Below are 16377 nucleotides of genomic sequence, written 5' to 3'. Positions count from 1 at the left end.
TGAGAAAAAATATGCTTGTCTTACTCCAATTTATTGCACTAGTTCACTAGTGTAGGAACAGAAAACAAGCCTATAATCGATTCTTATTTCAAAATTATTTTAAGTGCTGTTTTAGGAGGCTAATACGGCTCTGTGATTGGTTAAAAACACATTAAAGCCCGCTGCAGACGATGCTTGCAATCTAATAAATTACTATCATTGCACCACTTAGCACTCAGGATTTCTAGTAATTTACTAAATCGCAAGCAATCTAGCAGGAAAAGTAGCATCGTCTGCAGCGGGCTTTAAACCAACGGCACACGATACTATTTTTCCTACTGGATCGCTTACGACAGCCAATCAGGATGCAGAGTTTTCGATCAGGTGACTTAAACCTGAATCCTCCTGATTGACTCTCGTCAGGAATCTAGTAGGAAAAATAGTACCGTGTGCCGTTGGCTTAAATGTGAGTAGCCTTGTCTCTTTCTAACCGTCCCCTTAAAAAGAAACAAAGAACGAAAGTAAGCTAAGCTTAAAGTTAAACAACGTTGGTGAAACAGGACCTAAGGCCCATATTCTGAATCCTCTTTTATCGCTAAAAGTGCCTGTAATAGATCCTTTCAGCCAATGAGGATGCTTCAAACCCAATTTTAGTGGCACTTTTATCGAAAAGAGAATAATTCGGACTATCGGCCTGAAGGAACTGAAAGAAAGGAGCGAAATGTAACCAAAGCCAACCAGCTCCGCCGTCGCAAATGCTCCCCTTCGATCTCGGCGCATTTCTGCTGGGGCGCGTCCCGAAGGACCCTCGCCGCGACTCGAATCGAAGCGCGATCCCGTTTTCAAGCGGCCGCGGGTCGGGGCGCGCGCGCATGCGCGCGCGCCCGCACGGACGGCGGCGCGTGCGCGCCCCGTCGGGCCCTGGAGGGGCGTATAGAAAGGAGGCCATATTGTACAGTTAAATTGAAAGCAGGAAAATAATTGTATCGCCGTCGCCGATATCGCACGCTCGCGCCCGCACCGCCTACGGCTCCCCGCGTCTTCGTTACCCCCCCCCTGTTACTCGTCGGCGAGCGACGGCGGAGAGCCCTTCGTTCCGGCCCTAAACGTCACCGTGCCGTGCCGTGCCGTGCATCCGTGCGGCGGAACCGAGAGAAAGAGAGAGAGTATAGTATACACGGGAGCCAATCGGCGGCTCCTCCTCGGCCTCCTCTGCCCTTTGTATATAAGCCATACGTCGTCGCAGTAGCGCGGCTCCGACCCCGGGGGTGACCGACGTCGGCTCGTTGAGAGGTGCTTGTTGCTCGCTGCAGTCAAGATGGGCACTCGGGACGACGAGTACGATTATTTATTTAAAGGTAACTCGCCACTTCCACGTCTCTGTGCCTCTGTCTCGTCTCTCGCTCGCACCCTCCCTTCCTCTGCCTTTCTCTCTCTTTCTCTCTCTCTCTCTCTCTCTGCCTCTGTCTCTCTTTCTCCGTCTCTCGTACAGCAGCGCGACTGCTGCCTTTTTTGCGCGATCACGGGGAGGATGCTCCCGCGATCGACCTGGTGCACCGCGCCGCCGTTTCCCGACGTCACGCCGCACGTCACCTCGCAAACGGTCGCCGCGGCCGTCGCGGATGGCGGACGGCGCGAAACGCTCGCGCGGTGACATCAGAAACGGCGGACCCACCGTCGCGCGCGCGGAGGCTAACAATCCGTTTCCCCGCGGCGGCGGCGGCGGGAGGGGGGGGAGGGGAGATTCCTCCGGGCGACTTCCCGGATCGACGGCTCCGCCGATTCCGGTCCTTCCCTTCCTCCTCCTCCCCCTCCCTCTCTCGCCCGTCGTTTCCCCTGTCTCTCCCCCTCCCCCCCCCAGGTTCTTTCTTTCCCTGCGCCGTGAAAAACGCCCGCGATTTGTACATTACGCATGTAATTGGACGCGATGTATACGCGTATCGAATGCGCGCGATGGTGTTGGATCCGCTATGTGCCGATCGTACGCCCGCCTTTGTGGACAGGCGTACGTACGTGTGTGACATACATGGAATTTCTTTCGGCTTTGTCATTCCACATCATCGGCACTTTCGTGGAACAGAAAAGAAGAGAGAGAGAGAGAGAGAGAGAGATAAGACGCCAAGATTACTATAAACGCCGTCATCGGTTCTCTCTCTCCCTCTGTATCTTTCGTCAGCTGTCATCTTCAGGGGATAAGAAGGGAAGAACTCGTCTTGTTCTCCGTTAAACCTACTATGTACTCGTCGCGTCCAGAAACGTTGCATTTTGTAGCCAATAAGCACGTCTAAACAATTTGTGCAAGTCGATCCATTGTACGCCATACGTTGCCGGCAAAGTTTCTAGGCGTTTCGATTTGCTTGTACAAAATAGAACGTTTCTAGACGCGCAGCCCACATTGCAGGCTTCAGTTTAGCCGCGACAATTAACGTTGATCATCATCTGCCCGCTGGGTCCGGAGGCTCGGTTGTCCTGGCGCCGCTGCTTCACTCGGGACACTCGTTCAATTCGATTGATCTTGACCCCTGACTCTATAAGGGTATAACGCCAGTCATGTGCCTGGCCACTGTCACTGTCGTGATCCGGGCACGTTGTGTTACGGCGGGCCGATAAGTCAGGTCAATCATATTTTCCCTCGTTACTCGCGCGCCTCTTCGACATGCGTGTACATACAGTTTCTACACGATTTCGCACTGAACGTTGGAGGCACGATGAAGCCTCGTTCTGAATTGTCTCGTGGAATTGATTAAAAATTTGTTTTACTTTGCTTTACACCAGCTTGGCTTTGGACAAGCGAGAGGATGTACGTGGACGTGATATACACGACCGACACGCGTACACCATGTTTATATCTCTGACTTTGGCGAGAGCAGATGTAGAACGAAGGGGGGGTCAAGCTACGCTTTATTTCCCATGCCTCTGGTCTGAATAGCAATCTATAGACATACACACCGACATGTACGCCACACATGGTCGTGATGTGGCACTGATTCACTGATACATGACACAACTTTTTCAGGTTTATAGATAAAGAGCCTCGCGCGGTTTATTACTTTTACAGCCGTCCAGTATTCCCGGTATTCATTGTACAATAAGTTGATAATTTTAATTGTCAAGTTTAGATGCTGATAAAAATTTTAGCTCAGGGTATGTTTCGATGTCATTTTTCACTTTGAAATAGATTTCACTACACTTATAGTGTGTGCATAGCTTTTACACGAGTGAGACTGGATTACAATTGTTTAAGGTATTTTAATAGTAATACATATTTTTATGGAGTGTTTATAATTTATGTTTTAGCTCAGTCGGTTGAAGATAATATGAAACATTGCAAATTTTCTAATTGTCATTATCCTTAGATAATAATGATAACAATTGTACTTGTATAGTCTCTTAATACATTTGCAATCTTGTTTTTGATATATGATCTAAGTTTAGTATCTCACAGATGATATGAGAGAGAGAGAGAGAGACTATTACAAAATATATTATTCTTTTAATTTCTCACTTGTTGATCGACTGTCTCCCAAAATTTAATCGTCTAATCATCTGTCTAATTGATTCTGCCTGTCTTTTCAGTGGTCCTCATTGGAGATTCTGGAGTAGGAAAAAGTAATCTCCTATCCCGATTTACAAGAAATGAATTCAATTTGGAGTCGAAGTCTACCATCGGAGTCGAGTTTGCAACGCGCAGTATACAAGTAGATGGTAAAACCATTAAAGCCCAAATTTGGGACACGGCTGGGCAAGAGCGCTATCGTGCGATTACTTCTGCGTAAGTTTAAATTTCATGTACTTTCAAATAGGTTAAAGATAATGATAGCGTTTTCATTATCTTCAAATTATTTTACGTAATGTTATTAAGATGTATCGATTTTATTGTGCAAGTTATACTCTTTAGTACACCGCTATAAAAATATTGAGAAACCAAAAGATGGAAAAATGATTGGTGCAGTTATAACAGTATGTTATTAAACTCACTTAACAGAAAGATAAAAGTGGATTATCTATACATTTATTTTGGAGATTTAACTTGCACAATTATTTCACCTTTAATATTAAACAATTACACGTATGACTGAGTTTCTATTGAATTAAAAAATAATAACTATATTTATAAAAATGTAGGCAAATAGACGAACTGGAAAGTAACTTATTCCACATAAAATCAGCATTTATCATAAACTTGATACATGGCATACATATCAATAATCTTTCTCTAATTACTAGATATTACCGCGGAGCAGTTGGCGCACTACTCGTGTATGATATTGCGAAGCACCTGACGTATGAAAATGTAGAAAGATGGTTACGAGAATTACGGGACCATGCTGATCAGAATATTGTGATCATGCTAGTGGGAAATAAGTCGGACTTAAGGCATCTGCGTGCTGTTCCAACTGACGAGGCTAAAGCGTTTGCTGAGAGGAACGGCTTGTCTTTCATCGAAACATCCGCTTTAGATTCTACTAATGTTGAGACAGCGTTTCAAAACATATTAACAGGTAATAGAGCTCTTTCCACGACACTTTTCTTTTTTTATTAGAATTTATTTCCGGGGCACTCCATCATGTGTTTCCACTCAATGCTTTTTGATCCATTTCTTGTAAGTCGATGGCATGAATGAGGTGAGGGTCAAACTTAGTCTGCCGACTATAGGTGCATTCATGGAGCCGCTATTAGCGTTGAAATAGTCTTTCTATCTTTATTGCTCATTATACGTCGAAGAAAGATAGATGATGCTTTCAGTGCTAATAGCGCACTCCGCGAACACACCCTGCGAATTAATTGCTCCTTTTTCTTCTCTTTCTTCTTCTGAAAGTAAAACTATGTCCGGTCTTTCTGCAACACCTAGTTGGCACCTTTTTAGAGACTTTCCTAGGGGTTCTTTGAGTATTATCTGTTTTTATAGGGAACAGACTCTAATGTAACTCACTAATCCTCCTTCTTTTTGTAAACGGGCACTTCCCAACTTGGGGACGTGCCTGAAGAGACCTTCAGACCCCCGAGAGGTGTATGTGGCATTATACTCTCAGTAATTGCCACTTTCCTCCGAGACCTTTCTAATAAAAACCAATGGTTCTGGTTGGATTTAAACTCAGACCTTTTTGTTAATCTGTTTGCCATCAGTGCTCCCACAGAGCATTATACAATGATATTGTTATATAAAATTAGCGTATAGTGTGCGTGAAATAAAATTAAATATTGGAAAGCACATTGAAATTGTAACAGCTAATATGTTTTTGTGTATTACTGCATGAAATTTCATATTTTTATGAAAAATTCTATGCATATGTATATGTATGTTAACAAAACCGTTTAACTCTATATAAATCTTTCATTTCGTGGTAGTACAAATTGCAATATTACAATAGAATTAAAATTTTATATTTGCCAAACATTATTACAATATAATACTATGAATGTGTTTTCATGGTCAAATATATAGAGAAAAGTCCCCTGATATGGGATAACAGGGTTTCTTTAAATTAATAGGCATCATCAGTTTATTCAACCATGAATTTATTGCCCTGGAAGCAAAATCTGTTTAGTGGAAAATTCTTTGTTGGATTGTGTAATCGTTGCGAAAAAAAGATTTGTGCTTGAATTTGGTTGTTGAAAACCTGCTATCTTATATTAGAAACGTGACTCATAATAGAGGACTTTCCTCTAGTAACATCATTAAACGACTTTGTCTACACTAGATTTGAGATTATTTATCGCATACTAAATTCAAATTGTACATTGCATTTTATTTGTCTCATTTAACGAAACATTTTGTTTTTACAGAAATATACAGAATCGTATCGCAAAAACAGATACGAGATCCACCTGAAGGTGACACAATCCGGCCACAGAACGTAGAACAAATTGAAGTCAAACCAACGATGAATGCCGACGGAGTGCGTAAGCAGTGCTGCCAGTGACTCACCTTGTTGCTTAAAATGTGTGTACACGTATATACAGTATGAATATCACGGAAGTACAGTTGGGGATAATATATAATTTCTAATGAAAAAAAAAGATTTTGTTTATGCTGCAGTAAAAAGTTTCTGAAATGATCATTTGTATAATAGGATAGATTTAATATAAGGAAACTGTGGTTAGTTTATTATTAATGTTAACTTGATTGTAAATTGAGTTAATTTTAACATATATCAAAATTAAATACTACTAAAGACAACACTCCACGTTTCTTTCATTCCAATAATTTATATTCTGTATATTGTTAAAACCATATTGAAATACCGAGTCGTTTATTTCTGTACATACAACTATGGAGTCTCTTACACATACATATTCAATTCTCTATTGAAATAATTAAAATATTTAAGTTTGTCGTTTTCTTCAGAGGAAACAAGATTGTGTTGCAGATTGTATGATTTATATAGGATATTTCAATACAACCAGAGATGTCCTTTTAATTGTATATCTCTCAATTCTCAAAATTAACATTTTCTTAATGGATTTGTCAAATTAATTGTTTTTTCTCGAATAACAATTGAAAGTAAAAGATACTTCGTGAATTAAGATCGAAATAAAATGAAACAAACCTGCTTAATTAACTTTTTTATGAATTTCGATATGAGACATGTATAAAGATGATGAAAATTGGGAGATTGCGATAAATAAGGATTTCTCTTGAATTTTTTAATGAAAGAAACATCAACTTCAAATTGGCTAAAGAATCTTATTAAAAGGACATCTAGATGATTCTCGGATATTCTGTATAGTTCAATCAATGCTTTATAATAGCTAGAAGCAGGCGATAAAAATTTAAATGATATTTATGTCCAACAATATATATGTATATATATTTGCAAATTATTTGTAATGATATAGCTTGCTTTTAGGCTATTAAATAATTCTAAATAAATCGGAATATCTCTCATGCATTTTTAAACTAATTTTTTATATATGAAATAATTCTCTATTAATATTATTTAATGCCGTATTACATTCAATAATGATGTACATTTTATATATATATATTTATATATGTGGATATATATATTATACTTAGATTATATGGATATAATCACTTCATTAATTTAAAAAAAATTATATAATTTTTTAAATCTTTAATATGAAATAATTTCAATCTTCCTTAATAACGTATCTGGTGATAATAAAATAAAGAAAAACCTGATTGACATTGAACATCGATAAGATGATTCACGTGTGATATAATCTAGATTTCTGACGTCATCGTAAGAAAGAAAGTTTACGTAAGCGTGGATATGATTCCTAATAATTACGGAATTATGTAATATTTTGTAGATTCTAAGAAGTGCATCTATCAATATTAGCTATTTATATACCTTTGTAAGCATTCTTATTTCTTTTTTTACACAAATAAGCATACATTTTTATTTTAAATATAAAGAGAAAGAGAGAGAGCGACGAAAAAACATAGATTTCTTATTTTATATTGCTTGCAAAATTTTGTATTTTTTTTACAATTTAAACAGTCATATATTTGTAATCCTTTAGAATTATTGATCCATCCTATATATGAATTTTTCTAATAAAAGAATTTCCACAAAAATTACATTCAAAGTTATGCTATATGAAGTATTAGATATTTCCTAAGCTCTTTTTTAGAAAACTTTAAAGATGTTTAATCTTATAATAGATGCACAGTATTAATTTAGTTGAGTAGATTACTTGTCTCATACTTCAATAGAGACTAATATTTCACACTCATATCTGAAAGATATTTGAAGAAATAATAAATAAGGTATATTATACTTGTACGAGTCTGTAGTAGAACATATATTTCTGTTAGGCTTATTTAATGATTCTGTTTATAATGTCGTCTAATATCGAAAGTAAATATATAATAAATCAACCATGGAACAATTAATAATCATTTACTAAGTACAATTTCAATGATTTATTGCTTGTAGCTTGAGCGCCATAAAGAGTTGTGCAATTTTGTTTTACAGAAGCAGTCTTACGGAGGAGAAAAAAGTGGGAGTACTAGTTGGCGGTAGATATAACAGGTGCATAACAGAACGAGAGTTAAGACTATGTGCGCAAGCATGTAATCTCATATGTTAAAGGAGATTTTATCCTTACCAGTGCGAGAGAGGACATCCATCAATCCATACGAGTATGCGTTACATGTTTGTGGAAATAATCAAGTAAGGATAAGTGACAAAAAAAAAGATTGTACGATGCTGTAAGCGCGCATAATGCGCACCGTTCTGCCCGCGAAAAAAAGATCATCTTTACTCTCTCTGTTTGTCTCTCTATCTGTCACGATATAAATTATGTTATAATATAAATAAATGTTATATTACTGCTTCTTTGTAATACATATATATATATATAAAAACGACTCTTCTTAACGCGTAGCGTGATCGTGAGTATGTGAACAGTTTATGATCGTATACGCAATGAAGTATCATGGATAAGTACTATCATGCACTGCATAGAAGAAAACAACTATGATATAAATAATGGGCTTATACGGCGAATGATAAGAAAAAAGGAGGTGAAAACAGCTAACTTGAGATAGTCCTTTCTCGTTGCTCACTCTCGCCTCTTCGTAAATAATAGTACTAGTCTGTACAAGCTTGGGCACTACATGCTTCGGGATTACTTTATTTTTACATGAACATCTTTCCAAACTTCTTATATACCGAATAAAATTATATAAGAACAATTACAAACACAAAGCTGTATAGTAGGCGTTTTTCAAAACCCTAAAAGCTGTTGCTTTCTGTGTGGGCTGTAATATGTATAATACGTTATCATCACACGAGCTTTTATTGTATCCTAAATAAAATAGAGAGTGAGTAAGGTGTTGATAAATCGAAATGTCTATTTCTCGATGGATCACATGAAAAATCAACGGTTTGAAATTTATCACTTTGTAATAATCTTTAGCAAGATTATTAATGAAAGATAATTATAGTGCATCGTGCGTGCGTTTAACCTGATTTATAGTATGTATAATTTATATTATCGCGGTATGTATATATGTATGTCGCGATAATATAAATTACGCGTATGGATATATATGTATATATATATATATATCCATTGTAAGTAATGAGAAATGCGTTGTTTCTCGAAGCAATCTTAAAAATGGTAAGATAATTACACGTATAATTACCATTTGATATAGCGGGCTTATTACTTTGTTATGGACATACATACACAACACGTAACACAGATACACGAAATTCAGAACAAATGTGTATAAGCAATGTCAAAGTGACCATAGTTTTCTACAGATATTTTTGATTTATTCTGTATCCTTAGGCCACAAGCTACAAAACTTAGAAAAGGCAAATTACAGTTTCCTTTAAACTAAGTAGAATAAATTTTATATAAATATATATATATACAGCTAAAAAATATGATTTAAGATATAAGATTGTTTCACTCAGTTGAATACAAATGGGATATTATATCTATAACAATATAGATTATTAATAATGCCTTGTATTTCGTTATTTTATTAATAAAATACCAAACTTGCTTTTAAGACGAATGATTATAATGTATCCACAAGTGCTTATATAAGTGATATATGCCTCTCTATTTTTACGCTGTGACAACACATTTACATGATAGAAGTAATTACTGCTCCTTATGGAATACAATCTGTTACCAGATGTAAAAAAGAACTAATTGAAGCAAACATGTTTTATAAATATATATATATATGATTGTTTTATGCAATATATAACATTGTATAGTACTAATAATCGCTGAAATTATTTAATCACAGTGCATAAAATACCTTCACTCATAAAACCACAATATATGAAAACATTTCTACATTTTGTATGTATATACATACAAAATATTCGTTGTTATAGTTTGTTTAAAACTTGCTATAAGTTTATAGCGTTATAATTTATGTATTATAATTAGTTCTACAAGGATATCGTGCACGAAAACACACCAGGTATAAAGATATTTACATTATTTTATTATAAATATATAGTAAAAATTCAATTTGTATTGGGTAAGCCGGAATAACAAGAACGGGTTACTTTTAATCCTAAATTACTACTTACAAGCAAAAAATTATGAAGATACTGGTAAAGATGCTGACTCCAGACGAATAGTATTCCTCTGAGAATTACCATGATTCTTCTGTCGCCATTCAAGCCATCGCAATAACTCTGGACTTTGGGAGGCATCGTTAAGTTCAGTTCGACCTTCTAACTGCTGATAGTAAGCTTCTCGAAGCAATCGAAAGGTCTGTACATTTTTATATGGTAATTGTGTCATGGGATCTAGATACTTGGCGGGCAACCTGTCAGGACAATTCAAGATATTTGTTCAATTTTTTTTTAATGCTAGATTATTTGTTCATAAATAGAAAAACGTAGGTGTGCAACTTCAACGATAACTTTAAATATTTTTTTTACCGCGTGATTGCACATAGAGGCTTCAACGGCGGCCTCTGTGATGTCGATTTCTTAAATACATCTAGATAGGATTGTTCGTTTTCAAAAGTAACAAACGTTCGTTCGTAAAATGTCCCTGTTTCTTCGGCATGGATATCTTTCCTTTTAGTGGGCGCAGAGAGAGCTGTGTTTGCAGATTCTCCCCCATCGTCCTTTCCATCTGTCTTTGACTCTGTTTCGCTGAAATATATTAAACGAATGGAGTTCGGACGTATATCAAATCCAGTATACTTTATATCTCTTCTTTGTATCTTAACACGTATAGGAAAATATTGTCTTTCTCAGAAAATGTCGATCTACCTTCCTTCCTTTGGAGAGCCTGGGTTATTGGAACTTCCTTTTTTCTCATCGTCACATTCAACATTGATTCTTTCGTCCTCGTCCACGGACGTCTCCAACACCATGACTGGCATGGACAACGACTGATACCTAATTATCGGGCCAACATGCGTTTTTCTCACAGTCCTCGTAGTCTTTTTTTCATTCTCTAGTTTCTGATATTTTTCTGTAAGTGTAGAACAATATTATCGCGGCCGTGTCTTAACGCTTCTGTTTGTTTTTCAAGATATATTATCTTTTCCTACTCATTTCTCGTTTTAAATCATTTTAATTTTCTACTCAGATGAAAAATGATAAAGAGTATTGTTGGATAGTTTATTTTATACATACCCAATGATTTCACATTAAGCGTACAATATTCTCGCAGTCATGTCTTAACACTCCTGTTTATTTTTTAAAGAAATATGATTTTGCCCCACTCATTTCTAGTTTCAAATCAGTTTGATTTTCTGCTCTTAGAGAAAAAAAAAACACCCGAATAAAGAACACGGTTGGATAACTTTTATGCATACCCAGTGATTTCGTATTAAGCTCCTCCGTCTGCAACGCTTCTTCCAGCAATTCCTCCTGAGTGGGCTTCCATATGTCGTACTTGACAACTTTTATCTTCCGCCTCTGATCTTCGTTTCTCTCGCGTAAGCGCTTCTGCGTAGCTGCCGACTTTGCAGCGGTAGAGCGACGTATCGATTTTCTCTCTACACACAGTGTTATATACAGTAAACGCACGTTGGATTAAACGTCTCATTTGTGCTGGAGTAATCGCGTTATACCTATGCTGTCTATGAGGGTCTTCTCCTGTTTCGACTGTTTTATCCTTTTCTCTCTGGGCGTCGATTGTGCATGCAATGTGGCAGGTTTAGGCTCCTTGTACGCCTTCGTCACTAATCTGCGCTTCTTCTTCGGCCCCTCTTGCTCGGTGTCGGAGACCGGCTCGTCGTTCTCGTCGATACTGAAGTCCGAATCCACCTCGTCCTCCGCCTCGTCCTCTTCCCTGAGATGCAAATACCTTTTTAATACCCTCGCGAGTCTACGCTGCGAATAAACGTAATGACGTTACGGGGACGCCACGAACATGTAATCGTGATCCTGCTCCACCTCGTCGAAGCCGCCGTATGTAGTTTTGTAAAAATCGTCCTCCTCCTCCTCGTTCAGCAACCTTGCCATTTTGTTGCCGGCGTTCGAACGTTTCTCTCTCGTCGCGGCCATCCTTGCGAGATCTCTCCGGCTAGCAGCTCTTGATACAGCTAACACGTATACAATCACGCCTCGCACCTGGGAGAAACGGGCAAAAGTATTGAGCCTCGTCTACACGACAAGGCGTAAGGCACGGCGCAAGAGCTCAGGCGTAGGCGTTGGAAATAAAATTAGTTTATTTCGCTTGCGCCGCTGCGCCACGACCCTACGATCGGGAAAAATCCTCTTGCGCCTGTGCTCGCGCTCTTGCGCCGCGCCTTACGCCTTGTCGTCTAAATGAGCCTTTGGCCCGGTCTACAATGAGTCGTTAGTCGTTAGAAGTCGCAACTATACATATGTTGATCCTTTTCCTTTCTGGGTAGAAGAAAAAGGTCCGACATATAGTTCCGACTTCTGACTAACGACTAACAACTCATTGTAGACCGGGCCTTTAGAAGGTCATTCTTTGCGCCGCCAAGCGAGGTTATATCCAGACGAGAACCTTCAGACCTTGGAAGATATCCAGTCCTACCCTCCGGCTCTCTCTCCCTCGTCAAGCTTGCATGGAACGTGAATGTCGCTTCGTCACGTTAAGGAGTCGACGAATAATTATATCTCGCTGGAATTCGCTTGTTGTAGAAACCGTAACTAAAAAACCTAACCTAACTAAAGAACCTAACCTAACCCGCTGTCTCATATTTAGAACCCTATCTCATAACAGAGGACTTTACCGACGGAGCGAGCAGCGACGTCCGCGCCGTCTTGCGGTGCACGGTGGAACGTAAGTTTCGAAATTTACGCCCTCGTACTTTTCCGACGCCCGTTCGCGCGTGCTCGCACAGGACCGCGGAGATAAGATAAGCGGGGCGCGCCACGACTGTGCGTCGTGACATCAATCGCGTATGTACTTTCCGCTGCTATGCGATAAATTGCCCAATCGATGCTCCGTTCCACGTTCGAGGCTACACTGTAGCCCGAATGGCGACTGTGCACGTGATAAACGCGTCGCTTTGGTGTACAATGTAAAAGTTGATTGACCTGCGACACGTGGCAGGGCTTCTATTTGAGCTGCGGCCCGCTGACGCTGGCGTTCATTCTGTCTTTTGACGAGTCTCCTAGACAGCACGAGACACTCCTATGAACATTTTCAGAATATTCTTGAAGAATATTTGCAATATTCCATCGGTCATGCTTATATATTTATCTTACGTTCGTGGAACATTTGATTACAATAAATCTTTTTCGAATGTGAACAGAATAATCTATCGAATATGCGTGTCGGTTGTGTGCGGTGCGATCGCAGGTTTCACTGCCTTTTGCACGAGACAAGTGTATTACACAATAAACAATGTGCAATATGTAAACTTGATGAATATTAAAAAATTATTCTGAACGAATATCTCGAATACGGATACTCTAAAAACGTTCTTCTTTGTTATGAATACACGATTTCTAATGGTAATAATATATCTACAGATATTTAGAGGATATTCTATTGGAATATTCTGAAGTTATGAATATTTGCACTCCAGAAGAATATTCGTCCCAGTAAGCGCCGAAGTAACAATTGCACAACATCAATGCAACTGTAACGTAACAGGCGTGTGTTATATTACATTTATGTTGATGTTATGTAACTGTTACTTTGGTGTTTGCTGGGCTAAAACTGCAGGTGCTATCTGGACCGTGGCGTGAAATGGAGCATGCAAACGCAGCCATCATAGATCCATTAGTTATTCGCACAATTCTTTACAGGAATATAAATCTTTTCAACGATCCAGCTTCTAGTGACTGGCGATGCGTTTTTAACGCAGAAAGTTTCTTGCGAAAAACATTACCTCAGCCAGGGTTTCAACCTGGATCTCCCCGCACTCCAGACGGACGTCTCACCAATTCGACCACCGAGGCTATATATATATATATATATATATATATATATATATATAAATAATGAAACTGCGCCTACCCAGAGGACCCAAAAAGACTTCGTTTTAAATTCCCGAATTATCGAAATTAGCTCTTTCTCCGTCACACTTCTGTCCTCAGGAGTTCAAAAGGAATTCGCTTTCCGAGCCCTTTTTCTCAAATACAATGGGAATTTTTTTTATTTTATAAGAACTCGCACCTGAAAAGAATTCTGTTGGAGCTCATTTCGTACAGTTGAATAATTCATAGAGAATTTTAAAAAGCGAGTCCTCTTTTCAGTTCATAATATCCGTGTTATTTTACGTAGTTGTGAACAGATGGATGCTTTCCAGCAAGAGGCGCAGATTGATGCAGCGTAATACAGAGAATCATTTCATCCTTGTTTAATAATGATAAGCAACGAAGATAAAACGATTCACCGTGTTGCACAGTGTTGCCTGTGATATCTTCTGATGCGTTAGCTGCACGAGTTGTGCGTATATACTGTTAATACATATAATTTTTCTCCGATGTAAATTTACATTTGATTTGGGTAAAGTAAGTTCGAATAAAACGACTTTACTCTGCTATTAATGTACAACGTGTCGTGTTATATTACATTTATATTGTTGAGCAGGAAATTATAATGTTGAAGTGTAAGGCCCGGTTTACAACGAGTTGTTAGTCGTTAGTCAGAAGTCGGAGCTGTATGTCGATCCTTTTCCTTTCTGGATGGAAGAAAAAGGACCGACATATAGTTCTAACTTCTGACCAACGACTAACTTATTGTAGACCAGCCCTAACTGTTATGTAACTGTTAACTGATGTTTAGGTGACTGGAAAGATACGGCAATAATATTATGATACATGTAATGTAACATATATGTGAAATGTCGTGCTGATATAAAACAATATTTGAAGTCAATAATAAGTAGCGTCCTTCTCGGACGTTTGATATCTTCATTATTTGTCTGCGTTGTCTAATCTCACTTCTTGCCATGTTACAGTGGGGAGGGGTCACTTTATATTTACTGCAATTCGAGCCTCAAGATTACTCAGTCGAAGCGCAAACCAACAAGATAGCAATCATGGCCGAAACTGTGGAACAAATTTTAGAGGAGTATATACCAGAGAATAAATTGGCTGAAGTAAAACGTATATTATATGGAAATATACCTAAGTAAGAACTCGTCCCTAATAGCACAATGTATTGGCATAATGTTGGGAAATAATGTAAATTTAATATTCTCAACATTGGTCCAATATTGTAAAATGGATACATCCTCTTAGCCAATATGTCTATTCAGCAATATCGTATCAATATTAGACCAATATTCATATTACATTGCTAAATATTGTCCAATATCGGGCCAATAGTTTAGTCAATATTTAGCCAATGCGTTGTGCTATTAGGGTATATATTACAAAATATATTTATACAATAAATTTGCTACGTACGTACAATTAAGATAAGAATGCTACTCTCACCGAATCATATTAGTCAAAAGAAAATGTTAAGCTTTGTGAGCAGAAGGTGTATATTTTTATTTTACAGCTCTAATCTTACAAACGTCTTGGTCCTAATATTGAGAGGTCGTAATAACAGTTCAATAAACTTGTACCTAGTTGTGATAATGTGCTTGTTCAGTAAACAATTCTACATCTATCGAATATATGTACTTAATCAAATACAAGAATTATATAATACCAAGTTTTTAGTAGAATGTAGTATTAAAAAACACATTAAACCTATGTTGCGAGCAACGTAAATTCTATCACTAATTGTGCAAGCTACATAAGATACATTTACGTATGTTATTTTCTTAGGTCATTAAACATAGACTGGGAAAATGAACATTTTGAAATAAGAGGCTGGCAGATGCATAGTCATGTGACCCGTGAACAGCTTCGTACCCCAAATCTAGTTCGCGTTGGACTGATACAACACAGCATAGTGATACCAACATCGGATCCTGTTTACGATCAACGAAATGCAATACACAGCAAGATTAAATCATATATTGTACAAGCAGCTCAATATAAAGTTAACATTTTATGTCTCCAAGAAGCATGGAGTACGTGAAATTTATAGTATTGTAATAGCTTTTCGTTATATATTCATCATATAAATTTGCATAATAATCTATCTGCGCGATCATTGCAGCTATGCCGTTCGCATTTTGCACGAGGGAAAAGTATCCGTGGGTCGAATTTGCGGAGGACATTGAAACTGGACACACGACCCAGTTTCTATCTGTTCTCGCCAAGAAGTACAACATGGTGATAATTTCGCCTATTTTGGAGAGAGACTATACTGACGGCGAGAGCCTCTGGAATACCTGCGTGGTGATCAACACGGACGGCACGGTCCTCGGTAAACATAGGAAGAATCACATTCCCCGTGTCGGGGATTTTAACGAATCCACCTACTACATGGAGGGCAACACAGGTCACCCAGTATTTGACACTCCATTTGGACGCATCGCGATCAACATATGTTACGGACGTCATCATCCACTCAACTGGTTGATGTTTGGCTTGAATGGGGCGG

The 16377-nt window shown here is 38.3% G+C and overlaps 3 protein-coding genes across 6 annotated transcripts in view; 2 read left to right on the top strand and 1 right to left on the bottom strand.

Moving 5' to 3' along the window:
• Positions 1 to 908: 908 nt before the first annotated feature.
• Positions 909 to 8796, top strand: LOC105562361 (ras-related protein Rab-11A). Its single transcript, XM_012013144.1, has 5 exons — positions 909 to 1337; positions 3556 to 3751; positions 4207 to 4481; positions 5767 to 5923; positions 7926 to 8796. The coding sequence occupies exons 1-4, from the start codon at positions 1298 to 1300 to the stop codon at positions 5901 to 5903; spliced, it is 648 nt and encodes a 215-aa protein (XP_011868534.1). The 5' UTR covers positions 909 to 1297; the 3' UTR covers positions 5904 to 5923; positions 7926 to 8796.
• Positions 5902 to 12603, bottom strand: LOC105562362 (vacuolar protein sorting-associated protein 72 homolog). Of its 4 annotated transcripts, none has more exons than XM_012013146.1 (8): positions 12424 to 12603; positions 11821 to 12020; positions 11519 to 11739; positions 11261 to 11443; positions 10710 to 10914; positions 10371 to 10589; positions 10014 to 10255; positions 5902 to 5985 (listed from the first exon to the last, which is right to left on the bottom strand). In XM_012013146.1, exons 2-7 carry the CDS (start codon positions 11952 to 11954, stop codon positions 10024 to 10026), a joined length of 1194 nt encoding a protein of 397 aa, XP_011868536.1. In that variant the 5' UTR covers positions 11955 to 12020; positions 12424 to 12603; the 3' UTR covers positions 5902 to 5985; positions 10014 to 10023. The 4 variants fall into 4 exon arrangements, with proteins under 4 accessions (XP_011868536.1, XP_011868537.1, XP_011868535.1 ...); XM_012013147.1 differs by lacking the exon at positions 5902 to 5985 and adding an exon at positions 7396 to 7686; XM_012013145.1 differs by lacking the exon at positions 5902 to 5985 and having other exon boundaries at positions 9211 to 10255.
• A 2230-nt stretch (positions 12604 to 14833) lies between these two features.
• The window catches only part of LOC105562380 (beta-ureidopropionase-like), a 5101-nt gene continuing 3557 nt past the window's right edge, over positions 14834 to 16377 (top strand). Inside the window, exons 1-3 of the mRNA XM_012013172.1 lie at positions 14834 to 15006; positions 15654 to 15901; positions 15991 to 16373. Of these exons, the coding sequence (XP_011868562.1) occupies positions 14915 to 15006; positions 15654 to 15901; positions 15991 to 16373 (723 nt within the window). The 5' untranslated portion in view covers positions 14834 to 14914. The remainder of the gene's footprint in view (positions 15007 to 15653; positions 15902 to 15990; positions 16374 to 16377) is intronic.

This window comes from Vollenhovia emeryi, unplaced genomic scaffold, assembly GCF_000949405.1.
Source record: "Vollenhovia emeryi isolate VEMERY1.0 unplaced genomic scaffold, V.emery_V1.0 DF939190.1, whole genome shotgun sequence".
Lineage (NCBI taxonomy): Eukaryota > Metazoa > Arthropoda > Insecta > Hymenoptera > Formicidae > Vollenhovia > Vollenhovia emeryi.
This window is presented reverse-complemented; position numbering and strand designations above follow the sequence as displayed.

Coding starts and splice junctions, on each gene's coding strand:
- LOC105562361 (XM_012013144.1), top strand. CDS start 1,298: ATGGGCACTCGGGACGACGAGTACGATTATTTATTTAAAG. Junction 1,338..3,555: donor GTACGATTATTTATTTAAAG/GTAACTCGCCAC, acceptor CTGTCTTTTCAG/TGGTCCTCATTGGAGATTCT. Junction 4,482..5,766: donor GTTTCAAAACATATTAACAG/GTAATAGAGCTC, acceptor TTGTTTTTACAG/AAATATACAGAATCGTATCG.
- LOC105562362 (XM_012013146.1), bottom strand. CDS start 11,954: ATGGCCGCGACGAGAGAGAAACGTTCGAACGCCGGCAACAAAATGGCA. Junction 11,444..11,518: donor GACCCTCATAGACAGCATAG/GTATAACGCGAT, acceptor CACTGTGTGTAG/AGAGAAAATCGATACGTCGC. Junction 10,915..11,260: donor GCTTAATACGAAATCACTGG/GTATGCATAAAA, acceptor CTACACTTACAG/AAAAATATCAGAAACTAGAG.